The sequence below is a fragment of the Microcaecilia unicolor genome, chromosome 3, assembly GCF_901765095.1.
Source record: "Microcaecilia unicolor chromosome 3, aMicUni1.1, whole genome shotgun sequence".
In the NCBI taxonomy this organism is placed as follows: domain Eukaryota; kingdom Metazoa; phylum Chordata; class Amphibia; order Gymnophiona; family Siphonopidae; genus Microcaecilia; species Microcaecilia unicolor.
Window position 1 is genome coordinate 368836332 of NC_044033.1, and position 16332 is coordinate 368852663.

General features: G+C 41.5%; 1 protein-coding gene across 1 annotated transcript in view; it reads right to left on the reverse strand.

Moving 5' to 3' along the window:
* LOC115464762 (triadin-like) overlaps positions 1 to 16332 on the reverse strand; it is a 248485-nt gene that overhangs the window by 101602 nt on the left and 130551 nt on the right. The window contains exon 18 of the mRNA XM_030195115.1: positions 745 to 795. Coding sequence (XP_030050975.1) covers positions 745 to 795 — 51 coding nt within the window. The remainder of the gene's footprint in view (positions 1 to 744; positions 796 to 16332) is intronic.

Sequence of the window (16332 nt, forward strand, 5' to 3'; positions counted from 1 at the left end):
GGTTAAGCTGGAAGAACTGTTTAAGCTTGTGAAAGTGTTTTAAGCTAAAAGAAGTGTGCCCCAGAGGCTGGAATAAAGATGTGTATGAAAATAGCCTGATTGGTGAGACCTGACTATGTTTGCCTTTTGAGAAGCAGGTCACCCTGAGCAGAAAAGGGTAGTAGATTAATTTGCATAAAATCTACATATTGAGAACCGGCTCACCCTGAGCGAAAGAGGGACCTGGGATCCTGAGGTGGGAGCTTTATCATCCTCTTCACAAAAGCCTCATCCTTTTTACAATATCCAGGCTTTGTTTCGGCCGGTTTGAAGATAACTGGCTATGATGATATTCAGACATAGCCAGTTATCTTTAAACTGGCCACAGATATACCAGAGGTTTACGCTACCAAATATGAATGCCAAACCAAGTTTAAAAATCAGTAGAAAGCTGGTTATATTGCATGATATAACCGGCTATCTACCAGCTGCTAACTATGCATATTCAGCAGAGGATAGCCGGTTATCCCCCGCTGAATATCGGTGGTTAGCTGGTTAAGTGCTATTTAACTGATCAACATCCTTTCTCTCTGGTTAAATAGCACTAAATAGCAGGTGGAAAGAGACTCAAAAGCTATTGAAAATAAAGAAGGGTATGGAATTCTCCCATCTGCCAGTAGATGGAGATCTCATGCAATGAACATCTACAGGCTTTATTGCTACATTCAGTGTGCAAATAGAATATATTAAAATGCTATAGATTACCTGGTGCTGCTTTTGCAGTGATGACTTTAGCTGCAGGAGCTTTTATTGAATCTACAAGAACAAAATTGGATAACCAAATTATTATTGTCAACTTTTAATGCCACTAATAATTGCACACGTATTAAGGAAACACTGAACTTAGAAGAAAATGTATTCTGTATTGCATGTAAAAAATGTGTCAACACTGTTCAGCTTAACAGAGAGCAGTAGAAGGATACTGATAAACCAAGCAAGGGCATGAAAATGAAATGACAGCAAAGGTCACAATCCAATAGTTGTGGTCTACTCTACAATTATGTATCCGTGGCAAAAATCCTTGGGGGATCGATGCAGGCCAAGCATTTTCCATGCACAGTGTGTCTTGCCCTGACATAATACTAAGACTGAATTGTCTGACATGGACAATTTAAATAACCTGTACAAATGTGAGCAGCTCCATGCAGCTCAGTGTTCATCCTGGATAGAAATCTTGCTGCATATATTTCCTAAGGAGATGAGCTGTGTATTTCTTTTAAATAGAAATGGATTTTAGTTCATTAGTCTCTGATCTGCCTCCCACACTGTGCTTGGAAGGACACAGCCACACTGTAAATTTATTGTCTCTTAGCCAGCTCCTATATTTAACTGCATCTTTGAATACTGAATCCCTTCATCAAACTGATAGCTGTATTAACAATGAGTATTACATTGCAAATTATCATCAAAATACAGTCACAATATGGACCATGAACAATAGATCAGGAAAAACCTCAAGGCACCTCCTTTATATGTGTGTAATTATATACATGCATCATTGTTCAACTGAGATTCAACCAGGCCACATTACCTTACATTCACCTACGTCCCAAAATGGCTTTGGTTAAATGCAAGCTGTTTGCCACAGATCAACTGAAATCTAAGCAGAAGTCAATATAACTTGTTTTTCATTTTTATGTTTGGCAAGAATACCTTACAAGTCATCACTTGGATTCTATACAACGCACCTAGAGATACATGCCAAAATCCAGGCATATTCTCTGACACATGTAACTTAATTGGCTTAACAAGCTAATTAGCATTGATAAAAGCGCTGATAAAAGCGCTTAAGTAATAATGAGCACTAATTGGCAATACCAGAAGATTGGAGGGTGGACAGTGTAACACCGATTTTAAAAAAAGATTCAAGAGGAGATCCGGGAAATTATAGACTGATGATCCTGATTTCGGTGCCGGGCAAAATGGTAGAGACTATTATAAAGAACAAAATTACAGAGCATATTCAAAAGCATGGATTAATGAGACAAAGCCAACATGGATTTAGTGAAGGGAAATCATGCTTCACCAATCTGTTACGTTTCTTTGAAGGGGTAAACAAACATGTGGCTAAAGGTGAGCCAGTTGATATTGTGTATTTGGATTTTTGAAAGGTATTTGACAAAGTACCTCATCAAAGACTCCAGAGGAAATTGGAGAGTCATGGGATAGGAGATAATGTCCTATTGTGGATTAAAAACTGTTTAAGAGATAGAAAACAGAGAGTAGGGTTAAATGATCAGTATTCTCAATGGAGAAATGTAGATAGTGGGGTTCCCCAGGGGTCTGTGTTGGGACCGCTACTTTTTAACATATTTATAAATGATCTAGAGATGGGAGTAACTAGTGAGGTAATTAAATTTGCTGACAACACAAAGTTATTCAAATTGTTAAATCGCAAGAGGATTGTGAAAAATTACAAGAGGACCTTATGAGACTGAGAGACTGGGTATCTAAATGGCAGGTGACATTTAATGTGAGCAAGTGCAAAGTGATGCATGTGGGAAAGAGGAACCCGAATTATAGCTACGTCATGCAAGGTTCCACGTTAGGATCCACCGACCAAGAAAGGGATCTAGGTGTCGCCGTTGATGATACATTAAAATATTCTGCTCAGTGTGCAGCAGCAGCAGCTAAGAAAGCAAATAGAATGTTGGATATTATTAGGAAAGGAATAGAAAAGAGGACGTTATAATGCTCTTGTATCGCTCCATGGTGCGACCGCACCTTGAATATTGTGTTCAATTCTGGTCACTGCATCTCAAAAAAGATATAGTGGAATTAGAAGAGGTACAGAGAAGGGTGACAAAAATGATAAAGGGGATAGAACAACTTCCCTATGAGAAAAGGCTAAAGTGGCTAGGGCTCTTCAGCTTGGAGAGAAGACAGCTGAGGGGAGATATGATAGAGGTCTGTAAAATAATAAGTGGAGTGGAAAGGGTAGACGTGAAGCGTCTGTTTACTCTTTCCAAAAATACTAGGACTAGGGGGCATTCAATGAAGCTACAAAGTAGTAAATTTAAAATGAATCAGAGAAAATGTTTCTTTACTCAATGTGTAATTAAACTCTGGAATTCATTGCCAGAGAATGTGGTAAAGGCACTTAGCTTAGCGGGGTTTAAAAAGGTTTGGACAGCTTCCTTAAGGAAAAATACATAGACCATTATTGAAATGGACTTGGGTAAAATCCACTGCTTATTTCTGGGATTAGCAGCATAAAATGTTTTGTACTTTGTTGGGATCTGAAACTGTTTTAAATATATATTTTTTAAACAGTTTCAGATTTCATCAACTTCTTTTTAAAGTGTCCTAAGCAAGTTGTTTAAGTGAAAACGGGATCTCTTTCCCAACCCACTGACATAGACAGATGCCTTTGTGCTTTAAGAAGTAATATGGAAACAATAGTTAGATTATGTCCCATGAATTAGAAAACCCTGTTAAAATTCAAGAGGCAGATCATTCATACCTAATGTGATACAGAGCTCTGCCATCCCTTGTGAGAACCAGGGTAGTCCACATATTTTTTATCTTACATGTATGATGAGGTTGAAGTACCATGGAATTATTAACTAGGTCACATGAAGGGGAAATTTCTATGGATCTGCATGAAGGTCATTAATATTTTGTTTATGGCAGGAGAAAGGCTGGTTAAATTCCCTAGGCAGGAATAAATCACTGCTGCCAAGGTGGGCACCCACTCAGACATTAGACTAGAGAATGACGCAGGGAAAAATTTAGTCCACATCCCCAACCTGTCCCCTTGGACTCTGCCCCCATCCCTGCCAACTCCCTGCAGCCCTCAAACATCTGCTAAGTCTGACCCTGATGGTCTTCTTTAAGCAAAATATTGGCATTTGTGCATCATTATATGTTAATGTGAGAATTTTGGATTAGATAAGATATATATTTTGGGGCTTATTCCCAAAGCACTTAGACATACAAAGTACCACAGTAACCTTTGTATGTCTAAGTGTTTGAAAATGAGCCCCAAATGGTCAGTCTTGTGGTTATTGTGTCAATTTCTATATAATATATATTATTGACGGGGATGGGGGCAGAGTCCACGGGGACGGGTTGGGGATGTGGACAAAATTTGTCCCTGCGTCATTCTCTAGTCTAATGTCTGAGTGGGTGCCCATGTTGGCAGCAGTGATTATCAGTTTGGTTTGATATAACAGCTAAAGGGGAGGGCAGCCACTCAAAACTCAAAGTCCTGAATTTCAAACATGCTGACTTTAGTAAAATGGAATACCTGAAAAAAAGAGCTAATGGGCTTGGAGGATATATGAGAAGGTTAAACGTAGTGGTCTAGGCTGAAAGGAGCTATATGGACTCTGACTTTTATGTAAGGAAAGTAAATAAAAGCAAGAGAAAAAGGAAACTGATATGGTTCTCCAAGCAAGTGGATGAGAAAATAAAGGCTAAAAAGTTGGCGTTCATGAAATGCAGAGAAATTCAAGAAAAGGAATACAGAGAAGAATATCGGATGAACTGAAAGAAGCCTAGAGAGATATATGTCTGGCAAAAGCTCACGTGGAAAAACAAAGGGCTAGAAATGTAAGGAGGAGATGGCAAGAATTTTTTCAGCTGTATCAGTGAAAGGAGGAAGACTAAAAATGGAATTGTGAGACTGAAAGATGCTGTGAACCGCTATGTGGATAACGATGAAGAAAAAGCGAATGTGCTAAACAAATACTTCTGTATTCACAGAAGAAAATCCTGGACCACAATTGACTGGCAGAGGTACATAGCACCATTCATGGAAGAAAGTGTTTATAAACAACTTGAAAATTTAAAAGTGGACAAAGCCATAGAACTGGACGGGAACCATCCCAGGTTATTGAGGGAGCTTAGAGACGTTCTGGCGGGTCCTCTTAAAGATTTGTTTAATAAATCATTGGAGATGAGGAGATTCCATGGGATTGGAGAAGAGTGCATGTGGTCCCTCTTCACAAAAGTGACAGAGAAGAAGCTAGCAACTACAAGCCGGTAAGCCTCTCTTCAGTTATTGGAAAACTAATGGAAGTGATGCTGAAGGAAAAGATAGAGAATTCCCTGGAATCCAATAGATTACAAGATCCAAGACAACATGGTTTTACCAAAGGTAAATCGTGCCAAACGAATCTGATTGAATTATTTGACTGCGTGACCTGAGAACTGGATCGAGGACATGCGCTAGATGTAATCTACTTAGATTTCAGCAAAGCCTTTGACACCGTTTCTCATAGGAGGCTCTTGAATAAACTTGACAGGCTGAAGTTAGGACCCAAAGTGGTGAACTGGATTAGGAACTGTTGACAGACATGCCAGAGGGTGATAGCTAATGGAATTCACTCAGAGGAAAGAAAAGTGAGTAGTTGAGTGCCTCAAGAATTGATTCTGGGGCCGATTCTGTTCAATATATTTATGAGTGACATTGCCGAAGGATTAGAAGGTAAGGGTTGCCTTTTTGCAAATGATGCCAAGATTTGTAACAGAGTGGAAAATATAAAAAAAGATCTGCAAAAATTAGAATGGTCTAATGTTTGGCATTAAAATTCAAAGCAAAGAAGTGCAGAGTGATGCACTTAGGGGGTCTTTTACAAAAGTGTGGTAGTGTTTTCAGCACATGCTAATGATTAGCACGTGCTAAATGCTAGAGATGCCCATAGGAATTTGTGGGCACCTCTAGCGTTTAGCGCACGCTTATTTTTAGAATGTGTTAAAAATGCTAGTGCCAACACCCACAGAAGGTGGGTGAGAGCATTTTCCATCTCACAGATAGGCTGCAGAGAATACCTTCTCCTGCTTTAGACTTAGCCTGGCCTCAGAATGACATCCTATAGTATATCTCCTATCAAACTGAGCTCTCTTTTTCATCAAGCACTGCCATTTCCTCCCCTCACCCTCCCCACTGACAGTTTGAACTTCGTGGGTGTGGCTTGGATCTCTTTCAGGGAGAGAAAACTAACAACTTATAGCAGCAGCTTCAGAGAGCATTTTCCATCTCACAGATAGGCTGCAGAGAATACCTTCTCCTGCTTCCACCCACCCTACCCCTCTACCCACCCACCCCTAGAGTGACATGTCTTATATAACCTCCCTATCAACCCACTCATTACTTTACCTCACCCATTTCTATTCTTCTATCACCTTCTCCCACTACTCCAACCAGAGTTACACCTAATCACACTGACCACCCTTCAACATCTTCTGTCCTTCTGTGACTGTTCTCTTGTGCTTGACTGCTTAAATATTTTAAATTTAAATGCTTTACTTTTTGTCTATTAGATTGTAAGCTCTTTGAGCAGGGACTGTCTTTCTTCTGTGTTTGTACAGCGCTGCGTACACTTTGTAGCGCTCTAGAAATGTTAAATAGTAGTAGTAGTAGTAGTAGTAGTATCTCTCCACAGGAGAAACGAAAGCCAAAACACACAAACAATGGATCCAAAAGAGTCCTCTCACAGGTGATGTTTTCTCAAACAAGGTCTTTATTTCAAATCAATAAAAACAACCCGACACGAATCGTGTTTCGGCCGTAAAGGCCTGCGTCAGGGGTCTATTGATTTCCAATACAGAAATTAATCTTGCAGAGACGTTTGTGCAGTAGCACTCTGTATGTGATTTCTCAGTTAACGGTTTGTCAGTTTGATCTGCAAGATTAATTTACGGCCGAAACACGATTTGTGTCGGGTCGTTTTTATTGATTTGAAATAAAGACCTTGTTTGAGAAAACATCACCTGAAAAATGCTAGTGCACTTTTGTAAAAGGCCCACTTAGAAGAAATCCAAGGGAGACATATGTGTTAGGCGGTGAGAGGCTGATATGCACAGACAGGGAAAGGAACCTTGGAGTGATAGTATCTGAGGATCTAACGGCGACAGCTTTTTTGGCTGCCACCGCACACTGAGCAGGTGTTTTCAGTACAGGATGTGAGTCTCTTTCAATTGAAATGTTGCTCTAGAATGAGGGAGCATACGATGAAGGTGAAAGTGGACAGACTCGGAAGTAATCTGAGGAACGGGTGTAATTTGAGGAATAGAATTTGTGGAATGGCCTCCTTGTGGAGGTGGTGGAGATGAAAACTGCATCTGAATTCAAGAAAGCTTAGGACAAGTACATACGATCTCTAAGGGAGTGGAAGGCAGAGTAGATAGCATGAATGGGCAGACTGGATAGGCCATATGGAACTAAGTGCGATTCTATAAACAGAACTCAGAGTTGGGTGTCATTTATAGAATTCTGTTTGGCACTGGTATGTGTGCCAAATTTTGGGTGTGAATATTTACACCAACTGAAACCTGGTGTAAATTCTCATGCCTAAATTAGGTGCAGATCCACCTTATTCCCTAACACTGCACACAAATTCCAGGAGCACGTCTGATCTGCCCATGCCCCTCCCATGGCCATGTCCCCTTTGCAGATCCTGGTGCCTAAAGATATGCACATAAATGTAAATGAATTCCAATTAACACTAATAATTATTAGCGCACAATTTTTGGCGCTAATTGGCTCAGTAGTCAATTAAATTGCGCGTGAAATTGGGTGCTTGATCAAATTTTCATGCACAATTATGAGCACCTTGTATAGAATAAGGGCATTGTTCTTTATCTGCCTTCATTTTTCTCTGTTTTCTCTGTTTCCTTCTTTCACCAAATCATAACCCACACATCTGGCGAGCCGGACACTATCAAATTGATTCCCTTTAAAAATGTATGCCACCCATCATGAAAACTGCATGAACCAGGCAAATCTGAGCAGGCCTGATATTTCAGATTTTAATGCAAAACAGGTTGGATCTGTGCAGACATCCAAGATGAGCCAGACGATTACTTCAGCCTCATCTTTGCCTGCATGTGAGGGAAGAATTTTATACATTCCTAATTCTAACAAAGAGCCTATGTCCACCTGTGACTCTACTGCTCATTCACTATAATTTTCATTTATTAGTAAGTTTAGAAACTAATTTTTAATTAGTTGTAACCCGCTAAATGAATGCCATTGAATTCATCTACTGACAATCTACTTAAATATGCATTACTGGAAAATTAATTGTTCTAGAACTATTCTTGACCTCTGTTATAGTCCTTCCACAAAAATCTCAAAAATCTACAAACCCAAGTGACTTGTTAATCTTTGAAGTTACAGCTTAAGTTCTACATTTCTGTTTTTTCCTTTTTGAAATATCTTTGTTACCAGTGGAAAAAGGTGAACATGACAGTGGTAAAAACAGACAACTTTCCGGAATCATCTTTACCTAGCAGCTAGAGTTTTATGGATCACTCACAGAATCATGTGGAAATTTGCTGCTATACAGAAGTGCTCTTGCACATCTAATGCTAAATCTAAGTCTAAAATAAATAAATAAAGCAAAAGGGTGTGATAATTGTATATTTCACCACTCACAAATTCATCAGAAATATTCATTTTTGCTTATATTTATATATATATATATATATATATATATATATATATATATATATATATATTTGCCTTTCAGCCACAGAAATTTTTAAATTGCCATAAGATTTTGTGATTGTAAAATGAATTTTTTCACTCAGTCACTCGCAAAAACCTCCCTGAAAAGCATCACTCTGAACAAGACCTCCAGCCCACAAATACACACATCTTTCCCAACAGTGATCTGTTTGCTTAAAAAAAACCCCTTCTGTCTCTAACTTTCATGACTTTCTTTGTGCAATATTCTTGATGACTGTAATCCACTTAAGAGTGGTGCCATGTTTTTTTTATACTTTATTCATATATTTCAATACATCACCACAAAGTGTGAATTGCAATCTGCATTAGTTCCAATAGGAAAATATAAAAATGAGGAAATTTCTAAACTGCCTGTTTGTCCACAAGTTAATAAGAAAACGAGATTCCAAGAATAAGGAAACAAAAAAAAAAAAAAAGATTTTTTTTTTTTTTACAATAAGCAGGAAAACAAAAAAGTAAACAATGGTCGCTACCTCTGGTTCAGACCCAAGCCTGTAATTTAGGGACGGCATACTACATTCACAGCAACTCTAGCATCTAGAAATTCTTTCAACTGTTTTGGGTCTACAAACTGAAACCGTTTACCTTCGAACATCACATTACAAAAACAAGGAAATCGTAAAACAAAGTTTGCTCCCCATGCCACCACCCTGGGACGCAGTTCCAAAAAGGCCCTCCGTCTCATCTGTGTAGGTCTTGAGAGATCTGGAAAAATTCTAACCTTTGAGCCCAAAAACAGAGTTTCTAATTGTCTCAAGGAAAGCCTTAATACAGCATTCCTATCTGGCGCCAGCGCAAAAGTAACAAGTAAAGTCAACATCTGGGTAATTATTTCCAATGACCTTTCCAGGAAGGAAGTAAGGTTCAATCCTTCCCCCATTACCGGGGGATTTCCTTCCACCAAACCAACGCTCCTGATGTAATAAACCCATGTAATGGGGGGTAGCGAGTCCTTATCCATCCCTAGAATGTCAACCATATACTTCTTAACCATCTCCAGCGGTGAAATTAAAGGCGATTTGGGAAAATTAAGAAACCTAAGGTTTAATCTTCTAGCCTGGTTTTCCAGGTATTCTAATCGTTTATGAAGGAAATTATTATCTTTAACCAAAGCTGCTTCTACAGATTCCATATCTTGAATTTTCATGTCCACATTCTCCAATTTCAGATTTTGCTGTGCAGTCATTTGCGCTTGAAGCAGGGCTATTTTAGAAAGTTTTAATATCAGAAACATTCTGTTTTAAAGTAGGTTGCATAGAGGTTTGAATGTTGTACATCATCTCCCATAGTGACTCTAACGTCACCGTTGCTGGTCTAACCACGCCACTAGCCACTGGAGGTGAGTGGAGCTGATCCTCAACCCGAGCCAACTTGGAAACTATGAAGCATATTTTCAAAGCACTTTGGGAGGCTAAGTTCCATAGGTTTCTATGGAACTTTGGGAGGCTAAGTGCTTTGAAAATGAGCCTGCATATCTCTAGGAAGTACCTGATTGCAGTAATGGCGCTTGAAGCTGAGACTCAGCGTCCATTGCTGCAGACTTTCCCCCGCTCAAATCAGGTTAAACCACTTCAGTCTCCTTCTCTGCTTGAACTGCCAGCAACTCTCCTCCAGGCTGGGGCAGTGCAATACGTTCCACAGGGCTCAAGGAAGCCCCGTTTCCACTCTCCATCGACGTTGACGCGCCGAGAGCTACAGAAGGGGTCGAAGTTCCCTGAGGTCCCGGTTGCTGCCTGGAGAATTGCAGGGTCGCTTGTCTCATCGTTGAAGAGGTCCCAGGAACCGAGGGATGTTCCTTTACCTTCCCCCTTCGCTTCCCCATATTCCACAGGGCGACGGAGGCACCGAGGAGAACTTGCTAACAAGCAGCCTTCAGGAGCAAACACAGGTGCGTCCATTCACAGCGCCATCTTGGAATCGAACTCCGTGGTGCCATGTTTTACTTTATCCAGCAGCCACTATTGCTCAACATGAGGCCTGATACATTGTTAAATGTACATGTGACATTTTAGTCTGAGATGTTGTTAAATGTGCATGTGGATGTACCTGCAGGAAAAGTGTTTGCAATTTCAAAGTGTTTGCAATTTCAAAGTGTTTGCAATTTCAAAGTGTTAGGCAATTTTCAAAGTGAAAATACTTGTGTACTTTCATTTTGAAAATGAATGAAAAGTCTGAGTAAAAACTATTCTTAGACTTTGCAACTATGCAAGCAGTATAAAAATTGCCCCATTATGGGGGTACATTTATAAGGCTTTTTATACATTGCGAAGGGGAGGATAAGGGTTTTGAACAGATGGAAGTGGAGGAGGGAGAAGGACGGAGGCTCAAGAGCCGAGGGAGACAGAGCAGGGTCGTACCTTTAATCATTTCTCAGAGAGAGAGAAAGAGAAGGAAAAAGGTAGTGCCCCCTAGAAAATGGATGTGAGAGAAGGACTACATTTCCCAGCATCCCCAGGGAAAACCCTGGTATAGGGATTATTGGCCCCAGCATTCCCCGGGAGAAGGCTCTGACAAGGCAAGGGAGGGGCACCGGGAACATAATCAAGTAAAAGAGGAACAGCCGCCCAGAGCAGTGTTGCCAGGTGGGCGGTTTTACCGCCCAATTGGGCGGTTTTCCGCGACCCGCCGCGGGTAATTTTTGCCCGCGGCGGGTTGCTGTTTTTTGGGCTTCCGGGCGGTTTCTTGTGCGGCTTTTTCGGCCGCGGGGGGGCGGGGTTAGTGACTTTTTGGGCGGGGTTAGTGACGTAGGAGGCGGGGCCGATGACGTGGGAGGCGGGGCCAATGACGTGGGAGGCGGGGCCGGTGACGGCGGGGGCGGGGTTGATGACGGCGGGGTGGGGGTGTCAGGGGCGGGGTTTGTGTTTGGGCGGGTTTTGGGCTGTTTTTTGGGCTGGATTGGGCTGGAAAAAAAATTTCCACCTGGCAACCCTGGCCCAGAGTAGAGGAGAATGAGCCCATGGACTGGCAGGCTGCTGGAGAGAAGGAGCAGGAGGCAGGCTCTGAGGAACCCATGGACCTTTCTGCCTGGGCTCATGCCTTGAAAGCTAAACTGAAAAACCAGGTGAACTCTTGGTGTCAGAGCTGGGCTGAAAGTGGAAAGGGGAAAGGTCATGCGGGAGAAGGGTCAGTGAAGTAATAGAGTGACCCAGAAAGGGAGGGGATCTTTTCCTCTTTCCCAAAGGAGTTCAGGCGGTGTTCTTTGAAGAGACTGTGTGTCTGAATTGAGTGCTAAGGCATTGAGCACTGTGGATTTTGAACTGTTGGGAAAACAAACCTTCTTTTGTGTGGGGGAGGGGAAAGTAAGCTACAGTGTTTTGTTTTGTTTTTTGCTTTTTGTGGGCTGAGGCCCACAGAACTGTGTGTTGGGAACTGTTTGCAGAAACCCCGTGGGGGTGGACAAGATACAGGGATTCTTTTAGGGGTGTGAAGTTGGACTACAGAGGAACCTATCTGTGGGGACTGTTAAATTGGCTCCAACTGATTTGTGCAGCAGCTGAAAGGGGACGTGGTTGTGTTTCTGCTGTACCTGGGCCCTGAGAGAAGAACAGGAGCAACTGTTTTTGAAGGGCTGCAGGATTCCTGTTGAAAGTTACTGAACTGTGAAGCCCTGACAATAAAGGAGCTTGGTGACTTTTACCTTTTTTTGGAGTTTATTTTCTTTGCAAGATCCCGAAGACCCTCGGGCAGAGGGCAGGATCTTTCACAACATGTAAAGCAGAAAATAATGCTAATCAAGGGTGTATAATTATATAAAAAGAAGGCAAAATGGAAGATAGTGCCTACATTAGGAATCTCTACAAGGTAGCATGGTGTGGGAGGTGCCACCCAAAACAAATCTCTTGCCACATCTTTGCTGCCCCAGCTTTAGCTATTAGATCAGGCTGGGGTAAGCCAAATTCCCACCCAGTCTCATGGCTTGCTGACCTGTTATTGCTGCATACCCTAGATGTTGAAGGTGCAGAACAGCACATTATTCCACCCCCATAGGCAGGAGGGGAAGGATTAATATATCATCTTCTGCTGCCACAGAATCACTTGTGATAAAAGCTTCAGCAGCTAATGATATCTTTTTAATGTTTCTCCTGCTGCCAATGAGCAGAAGCTGCATGGCATGTTGAAGAGAGGGCTCAGGTGTTATGTTGGGGGGGGGGGAAGTTTTGAGGGAGAAAGAATGAAGGAGGAAACAAAGGGATGGCGGCATACAAAGAGGGAATGGGTGAGAAGAGCGGTGGGAGTACTTCTGGAGGGAGGGAGGAAGAGAAGGAAAAAAGCATGAAGTGGAGGGCTGCAAGAAGGTGCGATAGCAGGTTAGAAGGGAGAAGGAAGCTTTTCAGTGGGAGAGTGAGAATGAGTATTGGGGAAGATTCTTGTGTGTGTATTAGTAGTAGGAAGAAAGGAGGGGTAAGAAGTGGGAGAATTCTTAGTGGGAGGGAGGAAAAGGGGAAGAAAACGGGGAGGGAGAGCTGAGAGCAGGTGAAAAAAAGACAAGCATTGACAGAGAGAGAGAGAGAGAGAGAGAGAGACAGGGTGTGAAAAACAGAGAGAAACATTTCTAGAAAGAGAGAGAGTGAGAATATGAGAGAGAGAGAAAGAAAGAAAGAAGCAGGAGGTGGAAAAGGAAAAGAAGCATTACAAATCTTGGTATCATCAGCAAAAATGCAAACCTTACCTTTTAACCCTTCAGCAATGTTGTTCACAAATATATTGAACAAAATTGGCCCTAGGACTGATCCTTGAGGCAATCCATTACTCACCTTTCCTTCTTCAGAGTGAATTTGATTGACCACCACCCTTTGGCATCTGTCTGTCAACCAGTTTCTAATCCAGTTAATCACTTTGGGTCCTAACTTCATTCTGTCAAGGTTATTCAAGAGCCTCCTATGAGGAACCGTGCCAAAGGCTTTGCTGAAATCCAAGTAGATTACATTTAGTGCTAGTCCTCGATCCAGTTCTTTGGTCACACATTCAAATAATTCAATCAAATTCATTTGGCATGATTTACCTTTGGTAAAACCATGTTACCATTTGATTCCAGGAAATTCACTATCATTTCCTTCAGCAATGCTTCCATTACTTTTCCAATAACCAAAGTGAGGTTTACCAGCCTGTAATTTTCCGCTTCTTCTCTGTCACCACTTTTGTAAGAAAGAGCACATCTGCTCTTCTCCAGTCCCATGGAACCTCTCTGTTTCCAAGTATTTATTAAATACATCTTTAAGAGGACCCCCCAGAACCTCTCTGAGCTCCCTCAATATCCTGTGATGGATCCCGTCTGGTCTCATGGCTTTCAACACCTTCAATTTTTCATAAACACTTTCTTCCATGAATGGTGTGATATTTACTCCATTCTCATATGTAACTTTGCCAGCTGATCGTGGTCCTTCTCCAGAATTTCGTTCCATTAACACATAACAAAAGTGTTTGTTTAGCATATTTGCTGTTTCCTCCACAGCATCTTTCAGTCTCTCAATTCCATTTTTAGCCTTTCTCCATTCCCTAATATACCTGAAAAAAAAAAAATCTTGTTGTCCCTCCTTACATTTGTAGCCACTGTTCTTCCACTTGTGCTTTTCCCAGATCTCTCTCTCTCTCTCTCTCTTGGTTTCTTTCAGTTTCATCCGGTATTTTTTTCTGTGTTCCTCTTCTTGAATTTTTCTATATTTCATGAACACCAACTCTTTAGCCTTTATTTTCTCAGCCACTTGTTTGGAGAACCATATCAGTTTCCTTTTACTCTTGCTTTTATTTACTCTCTTCACATAAAAATCAGTAGCCATTTATATATATCATTTCAGCCTAGACCACTGACTTTCTACTTCTTGCATGTCCTCCCATCTCATTAGCTCTTTCTTCAAGTACTCCCCCATTTTAGTAAAATCAGTGTGTTAGAAATCCAGAACTTTAAGTTTTCAGTGGCTGCCCACTCGTACACTTTTCCCATTTGTAAACACCAGATCCAGCATCGCTTCTTCCAACATGAGTTCCATCACTATTTGTCTGAGCAGAGCACTTTGAAAGGCATCCATGATCTCTCTACTTCTTTCCGATTCTGTAGATGGAACTTTCCAATCTGCACCCGGCAGGTTGAAATCTCCAGCACCAGTACCTTCCCTTTCTTTTCCAACTTTTGGATATCTACAACCAGATCTTTATCAACTTGCTCTGATTGTGTCAGAGGTCTGTAGACAACACCCATGTGAATAGAGTTTTCATCATCTCTTTTCAAGGCAATCCATATCGCTTCTTTATTTCCCCAGGCCCCCAGCATTTCAGTTTCTTTGATATTGTTTCTCACATATAGAGCTACTCTTCCACCTTTTTGACCATCTCTATCCTTCCTAAATAGATTATAGCCTGGTATGTTTGCGTCCCATTCACGGGAGAAATTGAACAATGTATCCATTATAGCAACAATATCTTAAGCTGTCTCTAACATCAGGGTTTACAAACCATGAACTTTGTTGCTTAGACTGTGAGCATTTGTGGTCATTGCTTTCCAGAAGTCTCATCTTCTGTATAGTTTTTTAGTCTCACCTTCTACTGTGTTGCTAAGAAGTGAATTGTTAAGATAATTGTTTACATTGCATTCTTTACTACTGTCACATCTTCTCATTTGCTAGGTGTGACTACCTGAATTGACCTGCTGCCATATGCTACTTGAACCTTCTAGTTTAAATGCCTAGAAATATAGGACTAGATTCTATATATCATGCCTAAAAATGTGGTGCTGAAATTAAATTTGCCTAAGCACATTCCATAAATATGCCCTAATTTAGGCATACTTTAAAGAATAAGCCTAAATTTCCATGCGGTTTAAAGAATAAGCTGAGCGCTGTTCTGAGTGACTAAATTTAGTTCTGCCAGTCACACCAAGTAAAACCTGTTGTAAATGCAGACTCCTAAATTAGGCACAGACAGGATGTATTCTATAATAACACACAGAGAATCTAGAAATGCCCTCGACCCGCCCATTCCAACCCATGGCCATGTCCCCTTTTCAACTATGCGACTTAGAATTTATGCATAGCACATTATAGAATATGTTTAGACAGTTCTGCACGTAAATTCTAATTAATGCCAATTAATGTCAATTGCCTGTTATTTGGCAATTATCAACACTGATTGGCTTTGTAACCAATTAGGTTATACACATTGTTGTGGAATATGCTTACAATCTGGATGTTTTTCTGCAATCATGGAACAGAAAGGTCCAGGGCAGAAAAGAAGTGTGTTTTTATCTAGACCTGTTTCAGTCACAACTAAGTCAGAAAAAGGTATCCTAACTGACCAGCTGCCCACTGGAAGGATGAAGGCATAACCCCTCTTAATCCCCCAGTGGTCACTGCCCCCCCCCCCTCCAAAGATGCGACAGTGACAGTAGATACCAGGCTCTGACAGCTCCAGATATTATGGTCATTCCCAGCGCCGGCCCAAGGTAAGATGCCGCTCCCCCCTGAGCCAAGATGCTGCCCCCTTCCTACCTCCAGCCTGTTTGCGGCATTTACCTATTTCGTAACGTTCCAGACCCGGCAGTGCAGTGATTCCCATACGCTGCCCTGCTACCGGCACCCACCTCTTCCCTTTACTGCGACTGCCTGAGTGTCTGACGAAACAGGAAGTTACATCAGAGAGGTGGCCACAGTAACGGGAAGAGGTGGGTGCCGGTGGCAGGGCAGCATATGGGAATCGTTGCCACTGCTGTGTTTGGAACATGACAAAACAGGTAAACGCCATGAACGGAGTGGAGGAAGGGAGATGCTACTCCTGAAGAGTGCTGCCTGAGGCCCCCGCCTCAGGTGGCCTAATGGTCAGGTCAC